Source organism: Rhamphochromis longiceps, linkage group LG20 (genome assembly GCF_057381845.1).
Source record: "Rhamphochromis longiceps isolate RC_006_pf linkage group LG20, R_longiceps_female_GT1.1, whole genome shotgun sequence".
In the NCBI taxonomy this organism is placed as follows: Eukaryota; Metazoa; Chordata; class Actinopteri; order Cichliformes; family Cichlidae; genus Rhamphochromis; species Rhamphochromis longiceps.
In genome coordinates this window covers 22,551,308-22,576,995 of record NC_140576.1, presented here as the reverse complement: position 1 = coordinate 22,576,995, position 25,688 = coordinate 22,551,308, and the positions used below count along the sequence as shown (strand labels likewise).

At 42.2% G+C, this 25,688-nt stretch overlaps 1 protein-coding gene across 3 annotated transcripts; it reads right to left on the bottom strand.

Moving 5' to 3' along the window:
• Nucleotides 1–95: 95 nt before the first annotated feature.
• Nucleotides 96–24,926, bottom strand: LOC146645311 (segment polarity protein dishevelled homolog DVL-1-like). Of its 3 annotated transcripts, XM_085394911.1 has the most exons (16): nucleotides 24,484–24,926; nucleotides 19,775–19,844; nucleotides 16,038–16,159; nucleotides 13,385–13,503; nucleotides 9,828–9,966; nucleotides 9,366–9,459; nucleotides 9,149–9,218; nucleotides 8,893–9,032; nucleotides 8,366–8,442; nucleotides 7,863–7,930; nucleotides 7,661–7,738; nucleotides 7,417–7,551; nucleotides 6,701–6,868; nucleotides 6,361–6,576; nucleotides 3,885–4,379; nucleotides 96–3,776 (listed from the first exon to the last, which is right to left on the bottom strand). In XM_085394911.1, exons 1-16 carry the CDS (start codon nucleotides 24,651–24,653, stop codon nucleotides 3,769–3,771), a joined length of 2,169 nt encoding a protein of 722 aa, XP_085251037.1. In that variant the 5' UTR covers nucleotides 24,654–24,926; the 3' UTR covers nucleotides 96–3,768. The 3 variants fall into 3 exon arrangements, with proteins under 3 accessions (XP_085251037.1, XP_085251036.1, XP_085251038.1); XM_085394910.1 differs by having other exon boundaries at nucleotides 96–4,379; XM_085394912.1 differs by lacking the exons at nucleotides 13,385–13,503; nucleotides 16,038–16,159; nucleotides 19,775–19,844; nucleotides 24,484–24,926 and adding an exon at nucleotides 10,362–13,368 and having other exon boundaries at nucleotides 96–4,379.
• Between the last annotated feature and the right edge of the window lie 762 nt (nucleotides 24,927–25,688).

Genomic DNA, 25,688 nt, shown 5'->3' with positions numbered 1-25,688 from the left:
ATTTTTATACAACTACAATGTATTATGTATTTATTAAAAATAAATGAATTCATTCAAAATACACAAAGAGATACCAAGATATAAAGTTGTCGCTGGCTGTAGGAAAAAGAAAAGCGAAACTTTGCTCAGTCAGATTACAATATTCGTTTCTTTTCCTCTACCAGTAACCAAATAAAGCCGTGATAATGTCGTGTTATGCATGCCTTCAAACTTGAACGACCGTTCAAATCTGTTCTGTTCTTCATAGAACTGTCTGAACTAGGGCTAAACTAGATTTCCTGTTTACAACAGCACAGTCAAGTTCTCCACCTGCAAATGTGAAGTTAATTCAAATAGCAGCTTTACTTTCTAGAAGCTTTTGCTTCTATTTGAGTGCATTTACGCAATATATTGTCTCCCAATAAAGCATTAGACTTAACTACCTGTCGTGGAAAGGCTTTGTTATCACGCTACAATAGAAATAAAAGGGATTTTATCTTCATCGTAACTTTTCTGTTTTGTCTCTAACGGGGAAACAGTCATAAAGGGGGATTTTTTTTATTTTTTTATTTTTACTTAATCTCCTGGACTTTATTTTGTCTATACGGTTTTATAAACAAAGCTTAAGGATGCCAATACCATTGTCTTCCTCGTGGGAGTCATGGCATCATAGTATACATACAATATACACTGAAGAAATGCAAAATTGAGGTGAAATTAAAGAAAATGTACAGCATAAAACTTTTTTTTAATTTAAGTAAACAATTGTTAAAATACGATTTTATTCACAACAGAGAACGCGTCATTGTTATTTAACAGATGAGTCATAGGACAAGACATCATGCCCAGAATCACAAGTTTATTTAAAGGGCATTGAAAATGTCTCGAAATTCCCCCCCTCACGGACTCTTCAGAAGATCATTATGTGTCTGGTGGCTAACACTTGTATTAGACAACACACGTGGCAAATATTCAGGTAGAAAATGAAATTAAAAGTGTTGTAAGAATATTTCTTCTAAAATGAAAGTGGTGCTTTTAAAAGTGACCTTTGTTTTCAGGTGCCTTTGTTCAATTGTGTATAGCGATTCCCAAACTCAGCAGGACTTACTTCCTTTGAAAAAGGAACCGTTTCCTTACAGTAAGTGGTGTGAGTTTGGGAAAACACTGGGAATTTGCTGACAAATGATGAGGTGTCAGGTGATTACATATCTGGGGATCTTCTAGCTCATCTTCATGCTTAAATTCAAACTAACAATTTAAGTGCGAAGGGGGAAAAACGAACCAAATAAATACACGCACATAACGTTTGTCTGCTGAGTCATGATTGTAACATCTCACTATCATATGATACTTCGTGACATTCGCAGACGAGGCCTTTGACTTTCTAATGCATCACACTCGACCGATAGCGTCGTCACGTCAAAGTGCGCGCGTGGTGTGAGACTGCGTATGTACCTCATCTGCCAACGCACCCTAAGAAACCCTTCCCACATTTACTCCTCAACCTCCTCTTTAAAAAAATTCAGCAATGAAGCACAGTAAAACCCCGTCCCAAATTTACATAGCGGCTCGGGAAATACTTCAGGGCTGTTCGGTAAGGAGTTTAGCAACACAATCTGCTGGTAAATGAGTGTGCGCTCATATTTGCATGTAGGCTGACATAAGCTTCAGAGTCAGTCAACCTGGAACTGTCATGACAGAAGGCTTTGTTAATGTGGGACTACACGTTTTCACTTTACCCGTTGGCCTGTATTTCAAACAGCACGAAGGCGATTACAGGTCATTGCGCTCTTCTGGGGGCTGCTGTTCTAGTAGAGTAACTTATTCTGCCTACACAGCACTTCCTTCCTGACGAGCATTTTTATTACACACCCACCATAGATGTAGGTGTGTGACGTCACTCAGCAACCGCGGCTGTGGTTGTGGGTCAAGTAGATGGGGGTCTGTACTATACAGTCGGCTTGTTGTTGTATAGCCGTTTTACAAGTAACACCAGCCCACTGGGAAAGTACACGTAATTGGTGTACTGGAAACTCCACTCAGGGGTGTTAACTGTCAAGTGTCAAAACCAACATTAAAACTTTGTTGCAACATATTAACCCATCTCGGCTATAATTGTAAATGGTTGTCTATTCTTCAGGCGACTGTTTTGTTGACCACAGGCCGGTCATGAACACCAACCACCCACGAGATTGTGTCATACATTTGAAATGCATGATACTGCTTTCGAATTAAAACAGGCAACGGCACCTTAAGCACATTTTCAAATCGCATTTTTATCATTTTATCAGTCAAATGTATAGTTTGTACAATAATATACACAAAACAATGTCTCCACCTAGTGGCATTTCACTCAGTCTCCAGGTGAGGTGAAAAATGAAGACAGTGTTTTGAACATATATATTTTTATTCATATATATAATAAATTTCTATTTACAATTTATTCTTCTTTTTTTAGAGAAAATTAAAGAGAAAGCTTTGATTGCAAACAGTGCTTCATACTAAAGGGAGGGAAGGACAAAATGGGAAAGTGCTCATAAAACTAGTGTGTGTGTTATTTCCCTCTTGTAACTATATTTTAGGTAGATACAACAGGGATTTGCCATTGTTTTGCAAGGAGATCACCATCTGAAAGCCAGGATTCCCCTTGAAGTCACTCTGAACACAACAACTAGAAGTGACAGCTTCAACAGTATGAAGAGCCATGTCCACCAAACAATGTGAGGCTTTGGCTTTTATCACACTGACTTTTCAACAAAGTCCACAACTGAAGGAGACAAACCTGATGCTTTTGTCAAACTACTTTATCTAATCAACCTTTGAGTTTGCTTTCACAGTTTGCTGTTGTAAGTGTCCAAAGTTTGCAATCCTGCTGATCTTTAAACATGTTTAAACTAAGTGTTATGGGTGTCAGGGTTTAATCACTGACAGAAATAATGATACATTCGACAAAGCACACCTAGGACATTGAGAAATGGCCACCGTTTCATAAAGAGTGATGCCTGATTGTCGGTCAGTCATTCGTAGTAGACAAAGTATGACACCATCAATGCAAAAGGATCACATAAATAACATCACGAAAATGTTCCAGTGTATGGATTCTTCCTTTAGAACATAGGAAAGAGGTAACCTCCTCCCCCAATAACGGTAATACTTTAAACAAAATGAATGAATACGTTTTCTTTAAAGCAGGTGAGACAGTCATGCAATATGCAGCCTAGTCGAACTAAAGGCTGGCTACAGGGTCTCCCTTATGGAAATCCTCGGATTGTGAACTGATCAAGGTTAGCGTTATTAGTAGTTGGCAGGTAAGAGCTTAAATACGCCAGTGGCAGCGCCTTGACATAAGGGGAGTGGGGCCAGAGTAATGTGCTAAACTGTAGCATTATACACAAATATGAGTTAGGTGTTCCAGTCCGAGTTTTATGTCCAGAAAAAGATTCGTAGGCCATAGTTATTGGCCTGGGTCTGGGGGATTGAGATCCAGGCCCAGCCAGCTTAAAGGCGCAGAACAGAAAATATCCTAGGTAGAGTACACACTCCCAAAAATGTCTGCATGGCATCTTTACAGAAATCAGTACACTGAATACCACTCACGTTTCACAAACTGTACACGTCACGTCAATACAAAAGAGGGTTTTCAGCCAGAGGACCCCTGCTTGTGTGCGAGAGGACTACTCCTGTTGTGCTCTTGCTGCCTGTATTCCTTTGCTTGGACATCAGAGGGACAGACAGCAGGGGGCTGTGGAGAGGGCCAGTCAGTGTCTACATTCTGAAGTTTAGAGATGGTCAAAAGACTGAGAGGAAAAAGGAGAACAGGGTTGAAAGGGATCAGGGAGAGCTGTTTTGTGCTCACTGAGTTAAAAAGGCACTGTTCTGTCACATGATGTCAACAAAGAACTCACAGGGATTGCCCATAGCATGCTGGAAGGACTGGCGACTGGCGGTGAGCTCAGGAGGAACGGCTGCTAACTCTCTCCCAGGTGGGGCTCCAGGAGGCGTGCTACTGTTGAATGAGGTCTTGGGGGCCAGACGGGCCAGACAATAAGGGGGAGGCAAGCCTGGGGGGCCGTAGGAGGAGGCATGGCTTCGCTCGCTCTGGGCACAGGAGCCTGGAGCTGGCTGAGTAAAGGCGGCGTGGCTGTAGGTGAACGGGGGGTGGTTGTTCTGTGTGACAGGGTGGCTCCTGTGTGAATGACTGTGGCTGAGACTTGACCTTGCGTGACTTTGGCTAGAGATGGCGTGGCTGTGATGGCTCATTTGACTGGCAGATCTGTCACCACGCCGCCCTCCGCGGATTCCTGGCTCTGATTCACTGCATGTTGACCTTTGACCCTTTTCCTGTGGGGATGAACGTCTACCTTTGCCTGCGCTGGGGTTGGATCCACTGCTTCGGCTTCCTGTTGATTGGGGGGGGGGGGAAAAAAAAAAAAAAAAAAAAAAAAAAAGGAAACAGAGATTAACAGGTTAAGACTTCAATAGAATATAAACACCCACAAATACACAGTGAGCAGCTGCAAGTCATCAGCTACTGATGATTCACGACCGGCTACCGATAAACAAAGACAAAAGGTCACACATTAAACATCAGCTTAATAAAGACTTCTTGAACTCCACCAGAATTAAGCATAACATGAAAAGGTGCTCGTGTTTGAAACACAGTAAAATGTGTCAATGTTAATAAATACATTACTGCACTTTGTTTAAGGTGTGACCACATTTTTTGTTATGCAGTCTAGCAAAAGTCAGTCAAGGGCAAACATGATTATCTCAGTGATTTCTGCCCCAAATTCTGATGCAGCAACTGATATTAAGGCTTTTTCTTATATTCATACAAACACTGAAACAGTCAAAGATCATAAATATAAAGATGACACACCTGCATCAGAAAGATTACCACAAAGCACTTGATGAACAACGCAGAATGACGTATTTGTCGTGTTGTCAATTTCTCAGTAATAATACGTGTCACAACTCTCAATGCTGTTAATAAACACTGCTGGCATCAGACTAATGGAGGTGTATCACACTGTTGCAAAATCAAACATTCCACGCCTCCCCTTCCACAGTGAGCCCAACAGCACTGGGTAAAGTGGTGCATGATTGCCCCCTATCAGCAAGAATGATAGCACAAGCCTCAGAGTGCTCATCCTGCATCATGCACCTCCCAGCACAGTACGAATGCATGCCTAGAGGCACAGAGAGGGAGAATCGGACGTCAGGAGAGTCACAGACAGGATACACATGGACCAAAGAAAAATTATGGGACGGGCAGAGAGAGAAAAAACAAAAAACCCAACAAAAACCTTAAAGCTACAGTATGAGACGTGGAGAACGTTGAGCACAAGAGAAAGAGAGGAGTGGCAGAATAAGATTGAATGGTAAAATAGAGAGAGCAGCAGAGGAGGAGAGGGGGTTAGCAGGCTTACCGGTTCCCCCAGTGTCCGGGGACTACCTCCTCCTTCAGTCTACCGTTGCCCAGCAGAAACAGAGGGAACAACAGAATTACACACACCTCCCAGCCCAGTCGTTCCTCTACTACCTGTCGTGTCCTAGTGCACTTTCCCCCGTTAGCTCCAAACCAACGTAACGCCGGTGGCTGTTACTGATCCTTTATATGCAAATATGCAGAAACTGTCCCCAAGATTTCACACATGCACTCATTACCATGAATGCTTGCTCTTTTCTGAACGCTCCCAAAGAAAGAAAACCATGACATTTATTTGTCACTTGTCTTCCCAAAATTTGCTGATAAACGAAACCAAAACTAACCGAAAGAATGGCAACTGGGCGAAATTAAAATATGGATGAGCCACTCAAAACAATGAAAATAAGACAGAGAGATGGTAATATATAGTTTCACATCTTTTGTCTGGGCTACGTAGTAAAAAATATACAGCAACATTACCCCTGCCAGCTACTTATACGTACCGCCCCAGCGCAGACAACAAAAACCATGCAGCACCATCACATTTTGATTCAAAAATCAAAACAAAAGATCATTCAAGAACTAATGGAGACACATGGACTTAGTGTTGATCATTTCAAGCTGGTGATTGATAATCACATGGTTGATCAGATCTGTTTTGTGTACACACCCAGTACTGCAGAGCTGTCCGCTGCATGACTCAAGATGCTCATGATTGACCTTGACAATACAGGACGCATTTTAGAACACAGATATTTATATTGTATTGAATAATGCAATCCAATGTCCACTTCCTGCCCAGAGAGCCAGTAAAGCTAACATTAGCATGAGCCAGACATTCGTTAATATGCCAGAAAGACTTCATTAATGTCGTGTTGCATGTTGAGCGAATATATTATATTAATCAACGATAGGCTGATGGAAAACTCGTCTTGCCCCTCCTTATTGCTTACCCTCACTGTGTTGGCTGCCTGCGCTCCCACTGTGGAAACTGTGGCATGGGTCTGAGTATCCTGGCGGAAAGCTCGGGGGTGCAGTGGGGAAAGGAGGGTAGGGGAATGGCTGCCCGCCCAGAGGCCAGGGGTTGCTAGTGGGAGGTAGTGGTGCCAAAGTGTCCTGCTCAGAACCTCCACCACTGGATCCTTCATTCAAATTGAGTGAGGCCATGTCTTGAGGAGAGAGGGAAAAAAAGCAGCAGAGAGGGACAGAGTTAGTATAATCCTTCTATTTAAAAAGAAAATGCCATAAATGTGTGAGCTGCTTAATTAATGTAGGTGTGAAAAGTGGATGTACTTTGGCAGAGGTCCCCAAAGGTATAGTAGCACTGTTCAGAGAAGGTGATCTTATTGACAGTGTGTCTCAAGTAACCGTGCTTCAACAGACTGCTCGCGTACTTCCTCGCATCGCGCCTATCCTTGAATCCTTCCACTCTGGAGTACAGCCAGTCCACTACATCAGCACCTAGCATGGCAAAGAATGCACACGTGGACATGAAGTTCAGTTCCCTGATGCGTGGAACAGATGCTAAAAATACCACTTATATGCAGCAACCACACATCAACCACAACTGCAATAGTTAGGGCAAGCAGCACAATGCTGCAAAACCTTTGAATGAAGTTAGTGGAGCTAATGCTAGAACTACGATGCTAATGCTTTTCAGAAAAAACAGAGTCTACATGACTTGGAAAAAAAATACTTATATGATGTTGTTTGTTGTGTTTAGAAAGAGTAAACTACCTAAAAAATTATATTTTTAGATACCATGCATTTGAATTGATTTCAGTCTTGTAATTTAATATTGTGCTCTCTAGGAAACCTACTGATTTCTTTATTTCCCTTTTTTAAAGAAAAAAGCCTTACTGAGTTATTTTTATTGCCCACACTCAGCACAGAGGTTTCGATCACTATGCATGCAATGCATGTCTGCACATTTCCAAGTAACCAGCATTGTTTACAGTAATACAGCCACTGTTTCTATATAAATTTCTGCATTGGGTAGATTTTCTCACCTATAACAGCATTTGCAATGGTGATCTTCAACCACATCCTGTCTCGAATCTCTAGGCCAGAATCAGGCAACTGCATCACTTTGACAATAGTTGCCATATCTGTTTTACTTACAGACAGAGGCAAGTCATCAAACTCTGAGATGGAAAAAGAGAAACAATTTTGATCATTGTGACCTCATTATTTATAGTTCAGTTACTGAGAAGTGACCTTTTATACTGGAACAAAGCAGCAGGTAACCTTTACCATAGTGAGGGTAAGGTGCAGTTAGGGCTGTGGTGTGTGAAATCCAGGCTGCAGGATCAATGGGTCTCACTGGCTCAGCTGAGAAAATAAAACAAAACGAGAAACTTTTTATAAATAGGACAAAGTGAACACGGTATGGTTTAAACATTATCAGGTCATCATTTGCGTTGCTCCAAATATTACACCACACTGTCTGTCTTACCACGAGGAATGGTGAAGTAGCTTCGGGGAGATGGGTCCCAACATTTGGCAACAGTAAGACTAATGGGACTGGATATACATAGAAAATAAATGTTACTCTTAGAAAAATCATACACAGAAATATGCTGTACTTGTTCCCTTTTTTAAAAACACCAAAGCTGAATAATCTACTGCGCATTGTCATTCTACTGCGAATAACTTTACGTAACATAATCAAACTTGTCAAATGTGAAAGCCGTCGATGGCTTTCATTTCCTATAAATCCTTTAATGTCAGCTACTCATTCTACTGATGAGCAGTCGACACTGACTAAGAAAGACGAAAGGTCAACTTCCAGGAAAAGTTGCAACAGTGTCCAACGGTCAAGCAGCATTATCAACTAGCTTTTCCTATTTATTTAGATCCTTTGATTTTCTATACAGCCCCATGACTCACCAGCACATTGGTTCTGATATTAATTAAATTTCATCTGATTTCAATAATCTTTCAAGAAAGAGTCCTTACCCAGTTTTGGAAACAATCTCTCTCAGGATCCTCACAGCGTCATCATTGCTCATGTTCTCAAAGTTGACGTCATTCACCTGATTGACAGACAAAACCAACAATGTAATTTCTTTACATTTCTCGACCATGTTTTACTAACTAAAATATTATTTTGAAGTTCTGAAGAGAACTTCGATGCGTTTATGCATTTATACTGTGCACGTATTAATCTCTGCTGTTCTTTTAGGGGTTCACATGGCTGCAAATCCTAAGGTCCTTTTGATGGAATAAACCCCCACAATCATAAAACAACCTATACTGTTTGTATCGGGGCCACAACAAATTGGAAGCGTCCATCGCAAACAGAACAAAGGATGGGGAAGGAAAAGAGAGGCAGGATTCCAAGTTTTACATAAGAGTTTAACAAGGGAACTAAATACAACCGTCATTATTAACATGCAGCAAAACCTCAGAGAGATGTTGTCACTGCAACAGCAAATTCGAGGCACAATTATTACCAGTTCAAATATCTCGTTATGGAAGCGTACCTGTAGTAGCATGTCTCCAGGTTCTATTCTGCCATCAGCAGCTACAGCTCCTCCCTTCATGATAGAGCCGATGTAAATACCGCCGTCCCCCCGGTCATTACTCTGACCGACAATACTGATACCAAGGAAGTTGTATTTTTCTGTTGAGATTAAAGCAGGGGATGAATACAGTTACAAAGACTCGCTTTGGTATTGATATGAATTCTACATTAAATTCTATGACGTTAAAAAATAGGCATGGATGCAACAGGTTTACCCATGTTTAGTGTGACGGTGATAATGTTTAGGCTCATCGTGGAGTCTGTGATACTGCTGAAAGACGATGACTGGTAAAGGAAGAAGAGGTTACAGTGAGCATATTGTGAATAAAAGTGGCAAAAAGCCCATTTCAAACAATTTATTCATGTGTTTCAAGCACTCAGTGTCAATGTCACTTTCAGCAGGGGCACTGATGTGTTTTAAGAGGTGCATACCCGGTCGATCTTTGCCACTTTGTGCCTCCGTCTGCGCCGTTTGTGTCTGCGCATCAGCTGTGAAGACGAACTCTGTTCTGTGGAACTACTGAGCCTGAAGAAGAAAGTGAAATCAAGGAAAAGATGGAATATTAAATAGGGTATATGAATAAGGCCAGAGTGAGCAATTTAAGCTATTTAGTATATTCATTGGGAATTTTCCTTAAAACTCTGTGAAGGTCTATGTACACACATACAGTTTCAACAAAATAATAAATTGTTAGCCTTGCTATTCCTATTTAAATGAATTTCTAACACACGCACTATATCTGATTGTAGTTTAAGTGGTTAAGTCTGATTTATTGTTGCAAATTCTTCACTGTTTTTGCAGCTTTTATGAAAAGAAAAACAACAAATCACATCAGAAAGAAGACAAAGCGACCAAGTTAAGTGTTTCAATGGCAAAACTGGAGAAGAACTTACCTGCTAGCATCCTCATCTTCTTCACTGTCGACAAATGAGCTGGACTCCAGCTCACTGCTCATTACTGAGGCACTGTCGTAACCCATGGCCGAGTCCCTTGCAGTGCGCTCTGATTTGGAGTGACCATTGATGCGAGGGACTGTAGAGAAAAAGTGCACAGCAGCAGTAAGTCAGATGGAGAGGGGGGGGGGGGGGGGGGGGGGTCATCATTGCAGGGTGAAGTGAGAATAAGAGAGCAACCAGAAGGCGAGGAAGGAAGGAGTTAATGAGAGTGGCTGGAATACAAAACAAAAATCATCTGCAACAAGCATTAAACTGTGATCTCAGGAAGATGTGGACATTGAACTGAAATATATCTTCAATTAGACCCTCCTGCAGGTGGAATAACATGAATTAAAAAAAATGTAGCAATAAAAATGAAAAATAAACGCATTTTTTTAATACAGTACACGGATTTGTAGACTTTGCAGAAAACCAAGAAAAAGTAGTGCCCTCCCATCAGAGGAAAACTACCAGGTCTGTCTCCATACGTACATTGGCAGTGAGGTGGCGCAGTCTCAGGGTAACAGCGGATTGGCTGAAAAGGTCTCACAAGGCGAAGAGGGCGTGGTAGCCAACGTACTCGCCGAGAGCAAGCAAAACATTCCAGCAATGTAGTAGTTCCCATCGCTAGCTCCGCCCACAGGGTGCTCATTTGAAAGACGAGCTACTGCACATAAACACTCAATCAGCAGAGGGACCTGACATCCAGTGTTAAGACTCACTCAAACATATTTCCTCTCGCACTCTGCTGACTGGCGCCAGAGAAAACAAACAAACAAACAAACAAACAAAAAGCAAGTGTGCAGGTTCACCAAGCCAGCCTGAAAAATCTGCGTCTTTGTGCTCTGCTCCGTCTGTGCTAGCTGCTCTCTAAAAAGCCTGAGCCCCAGTCAGTCTATGCCCACCAGCTGGCTGTTGACACACTTCACAGCTTATCTACAATAGAGGAAGTGCCAGAAATAGGGAATACACAAAACGACAAACTATCAAGAGTGACGTGTAGTAAAACAAGAAGCGAGTGCTATGACTCAACAGCAAAGTCACGTTTTGAATGAATATGCGAAACTTTGAACACGGCATTATCGTGACCTTTCCGAAAGCTGTGACACTTCCAGCAATTGACTGTTTTGTGTGAACTCTGATCTTTAAAGAGAGAAACATGCAGTCTAAATAATTCTATAATCAATCGAGCTGCCTTTTGATGAGAATCGCTCATAAACAGAACCAGCCTATAAAAGCTTACACCTATTAAATAAAAATGTCACCTTGCTTCAAAAAACAAGAGCCTCCCTATTTTAACCAACTATCCATAACTCTGGAAAAACAGAAAAATAACACCAGCGTTAAATTAACCACAAAAAACAATAGAAAATATTCCAAAGCCCAACACCATCCCGGGAAATAACACAGCGAATCCCTCTCACCGCAGCTGACAGCACGCCTTCTTCCAATGAACAGAGAAAGTGAGCTGAGAGTGAGGAGAAAGTATTACCTCCTCCCTGACTCTCATGCACGCAACTGTTGAATGACTGTTAATCTGCCTCTGACCAATCAGACAATGGTATCCTCCAAAGCAGAGAGAAAATAATATGTGATTTTATACGATAAGCTGTCTTCTCCCCTCCCTTCCTCAGGTGAAAGCACTGTCGAGTGATTGAAATCACAAAAGCTTTGCAGCCCTAATACAACAAGAACAGGAAAATGAGCTGAAGACACTTTTTCATAACAGAGAGTAGTTTATGTTCACCAGCTGTTTTGCAGGCTTTGTGTAATACTTTAATACAAACATAAGTGCTCAGGCTTAACTGTGTCTTCTCTGACCTCAGCCTTGAAATCCTGACGGCTCTGTACAGCATAACATTTAATGCCACGGGAACGCTCCCCCCCCCCTTTGTTGGCCACAGTCGTCCTCTAATACAACTGGTTAAGATACAGAACACCTGGCAGCCTTAAAACAGATCATATCCCATAACTCCATGAGGTAGTCTTGCACCTGTTCTCCCTCTTAAATTTTTTAACTGCTCCATTATTCATCCTTGAATGCTACAGCGCAGGAAAGAAAACTGAGAAAGACGAGAGAGAGAGAATAGTTTGACAAGTCTGAACATTTTAACCGATCTTTGTAAAACAGCGAGGAACGCTCGCATGTGTATAAGGTGACAGGGGAATTCCTGCTGCTGCTGATGATGATGCTGCAGGCAGTGAGGCACAGAGGTGGGAGGAGGTATCTGTCTTTACGCCTCGCTGTGTCACTCGGTGAAATTAAAGCTGAATTACACTTAATTGGACTTTGTTACACAAATTTATGAACCAGTTCCTCTTGGAGTTTCTCCGGGAAAGTATATGTGCTTCTAGATTGGATTGAAGTCAGTAAACACAGACAACGGGGTGGATAACAATGTATATTTCATTGAGTTTGTGATCCTTCTCACATGCAAAAAACAACAGATGTTCAGTTGGCTGTTAGCAGCAGCGGCAGCAGCAATATGTCTGTGCCAAGTCAAAAGCATCATCATGGAGTGCACCAGCGTGATCACGATGAAATCACTGGCTATGCTCATGTGCAGATAGTCTGCTAAGATAAATCTGTTCCCCATCTACAGCCCTCCATACAACCCCAACGTAATCAGTGATGCTAATTGCACCACATAAATTAATGAGTATTTAGTTAATGAGCCTGGAGCGCAGGATGCAAAGAGCCAGGCTTGCTGTGAAGAGAGGACAAAGGGGAAGGGGGGAGCGAGAGAAAGAAAGCGAGAGAGAAGAGCACAGTGATTTTTGCTGTCAGTGAAAACAATGGCAGACTGCGATTGTTTATTACTTGGTGCCAAAAAACCAACTAATTTTGTCAAAAATACCTGTGTGGGACAGAAACCGGATGAAAGCGGGTACCTCTACTGATCGCCAATGTGCTTATATGGGTAACCACTGCAAAACCTTCCTGTTCTCTGTTGTGGATAGCACAGACAGCCTCCCTTACTGAAAACACTGAGCCTGCAAATAGGAGTTCTTGCGAAGGAGCAGGAAAGTGCTGCGCCTCTCCTACCGAAGAGCTTGTAATAGAAATTGCTGTAGTCAAATGTCAGCACAATAAAGCAAATGCATTTGCACTTGATAACAGTTCTCAGGAGCTTTTAAAGTCAAGATCCAATCAATTTCTTTTCCAGATGGAATGGAGGCATTTTTTATTTCAACAGTGACTGCAACAGACTCCTGTTATAATTCAGACCTGAGAGCCACAGAAGAAACAGAAAAGAAAGACAACTACTGGCCAACTATTCCAAAAACGCTGACATACAGTGAACTTTTTGCTTTAACATAGCTGCAGTTGAACATGTACCACTTGAGCCCCAGGGACCTTTTTTCATACATGTCTACTTCCCGTCCACATTTTTTGGTGATTGACTTGTGCGGAGTATGAGAGTTAAATGAAGAGGTACTGAAAAGTAATAAGTTGGAAATGACAAGATAATTGCGTTTTTGGGATCCATCTGTTCCTGGCTGATAATACTTACGCTCAGTTTCTCGAGCTCTCCTCCGTGCGCGCTCTCTCTCTCGCTCTCTGCGGTGGCTTAGGAGAGACTCTGTACCAGTCTCTGTGTCCAGGCCGTCACGACTGCTCACTGCATTGGCACTGGAATACACGCATCGGAAAACTTCAGTCAGCTTCATAATGATGTACAAAACACAGAGTATCTCAGTCTGCCTCGCAGAAAGTGTTTCAAATGAATTCTCTAGCCAGCCTGAGACCAACACTCCCGAACATAATCCCTAGCTACAGTATACTTCTGTCTGTTATAGTATCTGTATGCCTGCCATCCAACCTTAGGGGAATATGCAACTCATATCATGACTCTGTTTCAAATTCAGTCCCTCTGGCCAAAATAGCAATTTCATTGTTCGGTGGTATGTGATGTGTTTTTCACTAAGTGTCATTAATGACCAGATACCCTGAGAGGGAGCCATTCTGGACAATACTGGCATTAATGAGACCTATTGAAAGCCCAGATGGTGCCTGGAGCATGATTGGGAGAGAGACAGAGAAGAGAATGACAGATCGCATAAAAAGTGAGAAGTGGTAGATCAGGTGTGGGCTGAGCAATAAGCCGGCCTGTGTGTACTTGAGGTCTGGAAGGAGTCTGGGGGCTCTGGAAGAGCTGGCGGGCAGATTGTTATTCTGTCAGAGGGCTGGAGACGCCGTGGCCTCAGGCACGAGGGTTAAGGGACTCACACTGCCACCGGGCTCCTAGGAAACCTGAACCCGATGAGAACTCTACTCAACCCTGTCAGTCAGTCACACGCACTTAGGCACGTATGCAACATGTATCTGACACCTGAATACCTAAATAATCACACCTGCGTAAATGTCAGTGCACGCGCACAAACAGTCAAAATCAAAGTGTATAAACAGAAAAAAGAGGCATAAAAAACCAAACCTGTGAGCAAACATCATTCCTCGTTTGAAAACAATGTTCTCGCACACCTCAGTGCCTACGTGTGGCTGACCAATGCAAATGAAAATCTCAGGAGCAGACAGGATGCCGTGTCTGCCGTGTTCACTCAGCGGGATGAAGCGCTCAATTGAGCATGCTTACATGCGCGTGCTACAGAGTACTAATGGGTGCACCTGGGCCCGGCTTCACCAGCACAGGTCAGTGCATGTATGCAAAAATCAGTGAAGATGCACACTTCAGGTGCATTTCTAGTGGAACTGATTAGAAAGCTATGTGATGATCGATGCGGTGGCCACTGCCTCGCTGTTAGCCCTGTCAAAACCTGTCAAAGGGCGCTCACCAGCCAGCCGACGGATCTGCTATTCTGGTGGGAGATTATCCGAGGCGCTAGGCTCCAGCTGTGAACAAATGCCACCCCCTTTCAATCCCCACACCTACCACCCCCTCTCCCTGTTGCCAATAGCCCCCCCCCTCCCATTGGGAAATGGAGATGGGTGCTTTTAATGTCTGCTAATCCGGATTACCGAGCAGAAGCACATCAGTGTGTCCATTCTCAGACCAAAACACCTATTCTGTGTGTGTTCATCAAATAGAGCCATTCACGCCGACAAACACGAGATGCATGAATAAAGCACAAAGAGAAAATGATGTGGTAATAATATTCTAGCTATTTGCAGACAGCGGTACAGGGGGGAAGGCTGGATTCATTTCAGAAAGAGGGGAGGTTCGCGATAGGGAATTCACCATGCTGTAAAAAGGCCTGGCTGTCTGACTCAAAGAGCGAAAGAGAAAGAGAGAGCGAGGCACGGAGGGGGCGGGTAAAGGGGCCGGCAGACAGTTTGCTGTTTTTTCCACAAGGTGGCGGTAGTCAAAGCTGGCTGGGAACAATAACATCATCAGGCCAGATGACAGCCAAACAGGAGTGAGCAGCCCATAGAGGGCAAAAGAGAGCTGAGATGTCAAACAGTAGATAAAGAGATACACTGAGACATGACAGATTGCATGTTCTCAATATAGAGCCTCAGCTATATTGCTCTAGTGCTGTAATGGCAATGACTCTTGGCCTCCACTGCCCCCAGCCCTTTTGGCTATATTTAGGAAGGGACTTCTCCTTAGTGATTACAGTTATATTTTTTAAATCTGCTGGTTTTAAGGCAAAGTCTGGACTCAGGTAGCCATAACGTTGAGAAAATCTCAATTTTTGAGTGCTTAAGCAATAATATGATTCAGGCCACATGTGCTTTTTTTTTTAAGAGTATGGATGAATGCTCTTAGTGACTGAATACAATGAGCCTCACTTGAGTGCCAGTATTTGCCTGAAGAGGTTTATGCTGTCAAGGCTATTTCAAGAATCAGCCGCCCAAGCAGCATGCGCATCGTGTTTACATAGACGAGCGGAGTAACGCCTTACTCCATGGCTGTGTGGGCGGGAATATATACCCAAGTGGGAAAAATACTCACGCCTATGCATATTCCCACACTGTAGTGTTAGCACATACTATATTCACACAGCGGCGGAGCGACCGTCTACACTCCCCATGTGAGCCTGTGACGATAAATCACTCTGTGGCACGTTCCACGTTCTGATTAGCACATATAGCGTGCTGTGAAATGAAAAGGTCAACCGGTACGCAGGGCTGCGTGCTTGAATACATCTGCCTACACGAGTGTGTGTAATTGTGCATACATGACGAGCGGCAATCATCCTACTCACTGGAAGGACGGGGGCCGTGAGTCCCCGATGCCCCCTGTTCTCTCGAGGGGTGGGGGAAGTTCTGGATGGCTCTCCGTGCATTGAGATCCTCCATCAGAGTGTGCACTCTCTGCCAGGACCAACTGAAAAAGACAGGTTGGAGGAAACAAAATTATTCATTACAGATTAGACATATTCAGGTCAAAGACAAGCACACGTTATACCGTGCATATTTTATTGTATTCTATAGGCTGCATAGTGTGGACACAGAACTAGAAGAAAGAAACTCTGTAACCACGCAAACTCAAAGATAAACTCAGAGACAGACGTCTCTTAAGCGCGAGTCCACTCAGGGGAGGCTGTGAAATTGAGATGTGGCAAAAAGGCCTACTGATGACTTCTGGCTATGCTTATACAACTTGAGAAACACTGCAAGCTACTTAGAAACTTAAAAGACTTCTGTTCTTTTACTCAGCTGAGTGTCGGTACAAAGGATGATGTACAATGACCCATCCTTTCATCTGAGCCAGAATAATGAAAGTTAAAGCAGACAGGCGAGGAAAGCCCAACAACTCTGTGGGCTGTGATTATTCTAATGCAAGCCTGGGGGTTCACAGGCGCTATGGTGCCACTCGATTCTCAAATAAAGAGTGGGATACTTTTCTTTTCTCCATTACAACGGATATAAGTGTTACTGCAATTTCCATCACCTTCTGTGCCTGCCGTGTACTGACTTGCTGGCTTTCTTCTCGAAACATCCTAAGAAGGAGCAGATTTCTCTCTGGTCCTTGGATCTCCAGTTTTATAGAAATTTGTTTCTATTTAAAACAGCGGCTGGTGACCAAAATGCTGTAATTCTAAAGAAAAATCAATGACATAAAAACATAGGACAAGCTGACAGAATTGAACAAAGGAAAAATAAAATGAGAAGAAAGAGAAGCCAGAGAATAAAATGTTTTAAACTTCAGGTTTTCAAACAGGTTTTTAAATGTCTAATGTTGGGGGGGGGGGGGGGGGGGGGGGGGGGGGTCCTGCTGTGACTGGGCAGTTTGTTCCAGAGTTTAGGAGCAGCCACAGGAAACGCCTGATCTCTGCTATGCTTTAATCTGGACCTCAGGACAGCTAGGAGCTTCTGGTCCGCAGACCTCAGTGAGCTTGAAGGAGTGTATAACTTTAAAAGATCAGAAAGGTACGAAGGCGCTAACCCATGCAGTGCCTTAAAAATAAATAATAAAATCTTAAAATCAATTTAAAAACCGACTGGCAGCCAGTGTAAAGATGCTAGTATAGGACATATATGGTGGATGCATTTATTACATTATTTTCCTTCTGGCTTTGAGAGTTTTTTATGGTAGACCTTGAAGAGAATTCCTGATATATTTTTTCCCAAATACTTTAAAATGTACACACTGGATTATTTTATCTAAGGCCTTAATCAGAATCAGAATCAGAATAATTCCAAAGGAAATGATGTGGTTACAGTTGCTTTAAGAACAACAGTAACAGATTTAACTAAATTAAATAATACAATATATTACAAAGTCACAAAATATAAGAAAAAACTCTAATATACAAACAGCTCAATTATAAATATCCAGAATATTACAGAGATTAAATATATATGATTGAAATTAACTTAATGAACGTAACTAATTTTGGAAACACTGGACTTGCTAATCACACTGACATAAATATGTGGACCAGGTTAATCTTCATATTACAGCCAGAATCTCTGACGGCCCAAATACGGCACATATTCCAAAAAGCACATCAGATAAATTACAGAGTATTTCAATCTAGCCCAATCTGGTTTGCAAGGACCCTCCCTGGGTATGTCTTTAAATTCCATTAAAATCACCAATAAAATAATCAAAAGCACAAACTTCTTCGGCAATTTACATAATAACGTCCCAAAACTGTAGCTTTAAAAATTGTTCGAATATGAGTGTAAAATGATTTCAGCCATGTTCCATCTTAGGTTCTGCAGCTCCCCCAGCATCATAGGCAGTATTCTTAATTATTAATGCATTACGATTGATCTGACATTGCCCCACGAGCAAATGTTTATCTTTTCATTTTATACAAAGTTTAATAGCACAGAAATTTTCCTTCCTTTTGAAATGTTTAAACATGCAAGAAAAATAAGTCTACATCAACCTCACCGTATATGTAGTCTAGTTAGTGGAATCTAATATATTTTTAATTGATTTATTGTCTGAATAACTATTAGAATAATAAGTCCAGTTAGCATGTGTGGCTAACCTACGGTGTGCAGGTGTTTTAATCACAAGAATTTTTTAACAAGGAAGAAATAATGACTGCAGAGGAAATGCTGTGCAGCGACACCACAAATTGTGATTTTCTTTCTAAAACGAATACATCAGTCACTTCACCTGCAAAGTTTAACATTAAAATGATAAACGAGAAAGAAAGAAAACATAATAAAGTGTAAAATCATCAAATCAGTCTGCTGAGAGCTCTTTGAATAGCAACACATATTTGTGAAAACGGGAGCTGGACTTAAATAAAATGTGGCGCAATCATGAGGAAACATGTACATATTAGGACTAACTGTTATATAACAGTTGACTAACTGTGACCACACTTAATCACAAGTGGAGGCTATTGTGAGAGAGTATCGACAACAATTAAGTGTTATTGAGCAAGACAGTCGCTAACAAGTACACAAACACCACCATGTGGCTCTCTCTGACCTCTGACCTCCCCAAGCGGAAAGAAAAATAATGAGTTTCCCCATAGGGATCAATAAAGTACGATCTATACAAGACATTGTTAAAAAAAACAAAAAGACACTGAGCAAATTAAATTACAGACCTTCAAACTAATTTATAAATCTTTGCTGCTACTTTTGGATCAATATTTAGAGACAGACGTTCTTTGTCCTATATATATATATATGACTGATTAAGGTGTAAATCCTTCTCTAATAAAGATAGACTGATTTAATTTGGCATAGCCTATTGTCTCTGTAGACATGGGTTCACGGTGCTGTTTGTCTTCAGTAATTAAAAACACTAGAAATACACAGTGTATGTGGCCAAAGGATTGCAGCAGATTAGGGCTATCAAACTCATATAGTTCATAAAGAAGTACAAGTAACTGTAAATTACCATCCATGTACAAAAGAGATGAATAACTTCAGAAAAACCAAAGCAATTCCAACAATATGTCTCATATTCTTTCACATTTAGTTACTGTTACTATCATTACATGTGAATGACAACATATTGATCGCCATGCATCTACAAAGGCACCAAAGCTAAACTAAACAACGCTTTTATCATTCAAACAGCTTGTGATCTACAAATGAGCTAAAATAATAACAAATTTCCACTCCAGTAGCATCATCAGCTCTATTCACAATGCTGAGATTTCATTGTAAAACTATAATTATTAATAACTTCTATGCAATTTTTACACTTTGCAAAGACACCCAGCTTGACTGCACCACTGAATGGATTTCATGGGTGTATGTTTGACCCCCCCTGAAGTAAATGGTCATTTTAATGGTCAACCTAAACCAGCTCTTTTGTTACCAGGGCCTGGTTTAATATCTAATGGATTCACTCACACCTTTATAGCACAGATGAACAATAGCTTAAGGTGAAGAGTGTTTGATAACTTATGTGGAGGCGTTGCATTTTAATATGTACGTGCTCCACATATCTTTGCATAGAGCTGAGACTACACAGCCAGGTGAACAGGGGCAACACGGATGAGCCATCCATCTCACTTACCCAGGACACTACTCTCCCGTTGAAGCATGGCAGCTTGGCGTTGTCATCAGAGATTTCTTCTTTGACGACCCTAGGGAGCAGGCAGACAGATACAGTCAGGCTCACTAACCAGTGGTCGGACACAGAGTTGGCTCAACAACACAGCATGGGTCGACCTGCAATGTTGCCCCACGCTGAGTGACATTCACGCACTGAAAGCCACGTTTTCAACATTGTTTTCGATCAGCTTTGCACCCTTTGTAGCATGAAGCAAGCTCATAGAGTAGCGGTGGTGCTGCATTCAGTTTCTATCCTTGATTTATAAATATCATGGCTATCAGACCACTTACCCTGAGCACAACAATGTAACAACAGCTCTGCCTACAAGGGAGAGAACTATAGATAGATAGATAGATAGATAGATAGATAGATAGATAGATAGATAGATAGATAGATAGATAGATAGATAGATAGATAGATAGATAGATAGATAGAGTAGGAAATGCCTCATAACTGCGACAACGAGGCGTCAAGCGTGTATTAATAGGGTGATCCTGTGCGAGCGCCTCCTTCAGTTTGGCTGTAAATTCCCAACAAAAATACCTCCCAGTTACCCTTTGACCCTCTGGGAAACAGTTCAGCAGCAAGCCGTCACCACACCTGCTCAGCTTGTGTCACACAGATCAGGCCTGGAGCTTGCTGAGGGGCAGGAGACGATCTGGCAAAACACACTCTGACACAAGTCACGGGGCTCTAACATCCTAATATATTTACCAGATTCCACTGTAACTCCCTGGATGACTTTATGTGTTGTATGTTGATTGTTTTTTGAGAAGGATTTTCCTGGAAAGGCAGCAACTAAGCATTTCTGAGTCTGTGGAGATCTCACGTAAGCTTCTTGGCTTTGAACATGAAAAAGGGAGAGGCATGACTTGAGAGCAGCAGGAAATCCAAAGACGATTTTATGCAGTGGTGTCTCTGACAGCGACTTTACAGCTTTTTTTTCTCGTCCTGTTTTGCCAGAACGTCCCTGCAACTGAAATGATTAGCCAAGCTAGTTGTGTTTTTGTGTGCACTGCCGCTGTGGGAGCTGCATTGCTGGGAGTGGTGGACAGAGATAACGTAGCCTTGTGGCTGGAACTGACGACCACAGAGTCTGCTGCTGTGGCATGTTCCACCTCAGGGAGGAAAAGGGAGGGAGGTGAGGGCCGAGTCTGCCGGCCACTCGTTAGGTAGGAAGTGTTTGCATCCTCTCTCTCAAGCTGCATGACCAGCTGTACAGTGACTTGTGAGGATGTGGGAGTGGCCTGTATAAATAAAATAGGAATGATTGCTTCTTCCTAAAGTTTGACAAAAATAAGGATTTCCATTCACACATTTGACCTGTGCAAGTGTAGTTTATGCTTTTTGGCGTGCAAAATACTTTCGCTTTGTGTTGTAAGATATGAGCTGAGACGCAATTCCAATGATAACAGCTGATGACTTTAACATCTTCCATCTGATATCAGGACCTGCTTTAGTTTCACTTCTGAACCCTAAGCACAGACGCACAAATGTACGCACAAACACACACACACACCGTAAACCCTGTTTAGAAAGCAATGTGTCTGGTGTGGGCTGCTGTCAAAGATCTGACTTCTTAGGGCTGACAGCTTAAATAGGTCTTAACAGATTTCACAGGATAATGACTAGATTTACCCCGGTGATCGTGGAATATTCCGCCGCTGGTGATATTTGTGTAGCTGGGAAAGATTAGATGTGTTTGTTTATGCTTTGAAAGACAGAGGAGGGCTAGGTTAACTTGCAGCCTAGAACAGAAACCAGAGGTGGGAGAATCCAGCCACCTCAGACCAGCCATCCAATGACTTTGGTGGGCTCATGCTAATGACACTTTAAACAGGGAAGCAAAATATTTGTAGTCAAACAAGTTTGTGAACAGACTGACTTCAATATGCCTCCGGGTCTCACTCAGTAAACACCTCAATTCAAGTTTAACCATGTGTAAAGCTGGTAATAATAGCAAGTGTACTGTCAATGGCGCGTGACGCTTAAAATCACAAAGTTCATACGTTTCAGTTCAGTATGTGATTGTTATCATTGCAGTTGATGCTATGACATCAGATTCTGGTATCACCTTCAAATCTGTCACAATCTGTAAATGATAAAAGCAAGCAAGGAGTGACGGGAGTGCGTTTGTGCAAAAAGCTGCAGATTTTTGTCCTCTAACTACAGCAGGAGAAAGATCCCCTTACCAGCCCCCTATTTTCTGAGGCACAAACAAGACTGTTTCTTTCAGACCTTCAGCTTGGCTGCTTCCTCAGCTCCAGAGCGCCTCTGTGACTTGCATTATAGTGAGGTTTCAAACCCACTCACCACCAGTGGCAATGACAAAACGCCATATCATCACCTTGAAGTCTCCAAAAAAACCAAGTGGGTTGCTTCAAAACAACCCAGCCAATTAGCTTCCTGTCTTATGAATATGGATGAGCGAATGAATATTACTGACAAAAAAAACAAACAAACAAAACAACTGAAGTATGAAATGTGTACACGAAATGTTCATTGCTTAATTTGCTGTGCTCTGTTCTGTGGATGGAAATGCCACATCCCCTAGTTACACGTTTTCCATGCAATTCCAAAGGGACCTGAAACGGCACGTTCACCGCGGTAAGCCGAAGCGGCCGGGGCGCAAACCGTTTATCAAATTTGTGTGGCCATTCCTTAAAGAGCTGATATGGCCAACACAAATGTAGTTCAGCAATCCCATAAGAAAATGGCAGTTTTCTCCCCTGCGCACCAGGGGGTCTACTACAGAGAACCTTGCACTGACTGCTCATTTACATTTCAAACACTGTCTATAACTGCAAGGGATTTGATGTTTTCCCTCTCTGCTCAGCAGTCTTATTCCTCCCTTGCTAATTCTCCAGCAGCCATACTGTCTGTGTGTATGCAGTGCAGCCAGCACGGCTACCACAAAGCGCTGCTTTCCTCTGTGCCTTTGACTGAGTTTGCTTCCATACTGTGCCAGTACCATACGGCACTGGACTCACAGAGCCTGAATATCCAAGCGTAACTCAAAGGCAGGAATGCTTGTAGAAATGCCTTTGTAATATCTACATGGAACTCGACCCTGTCCAGTTCACAGTGTAATATGACTGTGTGCTTTATGCTTTGTAATGCATATGCAGGAAAAGAATCTACGAGGCTGTGAGTTTAGCAACTTGGAGTCATGTCTCTATGTGGAGAGAGCAAACACGCTTTGTTTGTTTCCATAATCTGCTTGTCGATCACCTGAGGCCCAGTGAGCAGCCTGGCCTGCAGCGCAAGACAGGCAGGAAGCCAGGCCTGGGGACAAAGCGGCGCACCAAGACTAGCCTGCAACCAGGAAGAGCCAGTTTCCCTCACAAGGTCAGGCTGCAGTGGAAATGCATGACGTTCGGCTCTGTAGACACTGCCTGCCTCTGCATTTCCTCAAATCATTTTTGCGATTACGCTGCTAGATACAAATGTACATAGGCCCGTGTATGACTCCTCAGATTGGAATGAGAACAGTCACTGACACAAATATGTCATCCTCAGCAGAGGCCTGACACAAGTTGATCTTGCTGACCGAGAGAACTGGAGAGCTTTGTAGACCTCGTGTAACGCCTGAAAACCAGGATGGGTTGACAAAAAGAGGGGCAGAAAAAAAAAAAGAAAGACAAGACTAAAACATGGAGGAAATATTTCTGTTCTGACATTCAGTGAAGGAAGTGAAGGTAACTACATTTTTAGGGTAGGATAAATAACAAAATATTCACATTTAAATCTTTTGCGTACACCGTTATTTTACCCAGCATGCTGTCCCCATCAACACCCCCTATTTTGCTTCTACAGACAATCTACATCATAATTACCATTAGTAAATTAAATTACCCATGTCTCTCTCATAATAACATTAAATGATAAAAGCCAGTGAATTGTAGGATATAACTAGATGGCAGACAACTGCACCACCAGCACGCATTATTTAACTTTGATGTTTTCCTTAGGAGCTCTGTAATAACACAATATATTACAATGCTGATCAGAAAATTTAGCGAGACAACTACTTTAAGGACTGAATGCTGTTAGAAGAATTATTCAGAAAGGTGATAAGATGATGCACAGTCACCATCACTGCCATGTGGTTCCCAAATTGCCTTGGGATCCACCTGCAGTGCACAATATGTGTTAGTAAACAAATACAACCATATAATTCATTAATAAATAAATATTTTTAATGGTTATTTCGAACCCTGCTAAAATTATAACCAAGTACTGGGAAATAGACCATTACGAAATCTGAGAAGTTGAATATTGAGACCTCGCCAGCATTGCTCTGACAGTCATATTCCACATGGTTAATATATTGAGGTTAATATGAGAAGCAGTGGTCTGGCTCTGTGTAATGCACGCAGGTCTGCGTCATTAGGGCTCTGGACAGATCTGGTACAACTTCAAACCCTCAAGTGTCTCCTCCGCTGAGCACAGGGTAGCCTGTAATAATGAGCAGGTGCCAAGAGCAGACATGGAAACAGACACGGTTCTATATAGTTTTGCGCACATGTAGCAATCTGGCAGTCGGGATCGTTTGATGTTGCCTATAATGATAGCTGTAATAAAAGGTGTAAATACACACCGCAGCAAATAGCAAATGAGCCACAGGAACAGGCTAATAATAATAATGATCGCCGACAGTAGCCACTTACCCAAAATCCTGGTCCATGGATTTGAAGAAGAATTTGTAGCTGTTGACCGGCCGATTGTTGAGGACATTTTTAAAATCCGCTAATGTGACTTTCTCCGGAGGAACAGACAGTTTGACCAGATAAGGAGTCTCCTCCTCGTCAATGTGATAAATTATTTTAGTCTCCGCCATGAGAGTGTGAAAAGGGGAGGACAATCATGGGAAAGCAAAAAGGGTTGGCAGCGCAATAAACAGGCCTGCTATGTTACCAGCTACCCGGAGAATAACATAGCAGCGTTCCCTAATATATAACCCTGTATAGCCCGCGACGGAAAATACAACTCCGTGCCTTTGACAAACACAGCGAAAATCCAGGCATAATCGCGTTATGAGTGCCTGTATTCCTGCTCCAGTGTGAGTCGGTACGGTGGCTCTCTCGGCACTAAAACAGGAAGGGACAGTCCACATCCTTGCGATATGGAGTTGGGAATATTGCTATTTTTCACAAGCTAATTGGTTAGACAGTGCTGTCATCTAGCGGTGTATCTGGGGTGTGCGCAGGCCACCTTATACAACACACTCACACAGCTTCCTCCACAGTAGCCTACAGTCATGACATAGAACAAAGGAGGATGTGCAGCGGCCCAATGAAGCATGGATACTGCTTTCCTGTTATTATAATTGACTTTATACTGCAGTTCTTATTGCGTAAAGCAGCGTCACTTAAATTCAAGCTTTCATCCGATATTTATTCATCAGTTATTTTTATTCTTATGAAAATAAAGGGAAGCCCAAAATATATGAGGCCAAAATTGTCTTATTAGTATATTGTAGAAATAACATACTCATGCAGATTTTTCTTTTACTTATTCATCACAAGTTTCTTGGTCATCCGTTCACCAGATTAAGTGGGCTAATGTCTTTGGACTCTAGAATGACCAGGTGTCCCACTTGTGGTCCCCATCTCATATACCAAGACAAATACCCAATATTTTGATTAGCTCTTGTTAACTTTGATTTCACAAGAACAGATGTGGAATGATAAGGGGTGGATGCACACCTACTGAAAAACTAACAATTGTGAGAGAAAAGGAGAGTACAGGAGTCTTTCAAGTTAGCAGAACTTGTAACGTGCATAGTTTGGGTGCATACATTTCTAGGTTAGACATGTCAAAATTTAAGGTCTAAGATAAATTGACTAATTGGCTCACGTGTGGTTTCTTGGGA

What these genes read in the sequence shown, in the direction of transcription:
- LOC146645311 (XM_085394910.1), bottom strand. Translation starts at nt 24,653, where the DNA reads ATGGCGGAGACTAAAATAATTTATCACATTGACGAGGAGGAGACTCCT. An exon ending in GAGAGCTCGAGAAACTGAGC is followed by an intron (nt 9,967 to 13,384) that starts GTAAGTATTATC and finishes TTTTCTCTACAG; the next exon opens with TCCCTCGCATCAATGGTCAC. An exon ending in AGGCAGCCAACACAGTGAGG is followed by an intron (nt 4,380 to 6,360) that starts GTAAGCAATAAG and finishes CCCAATCAACAG; the next exon opens with GAAGCCGAAGCAGTGGATCC.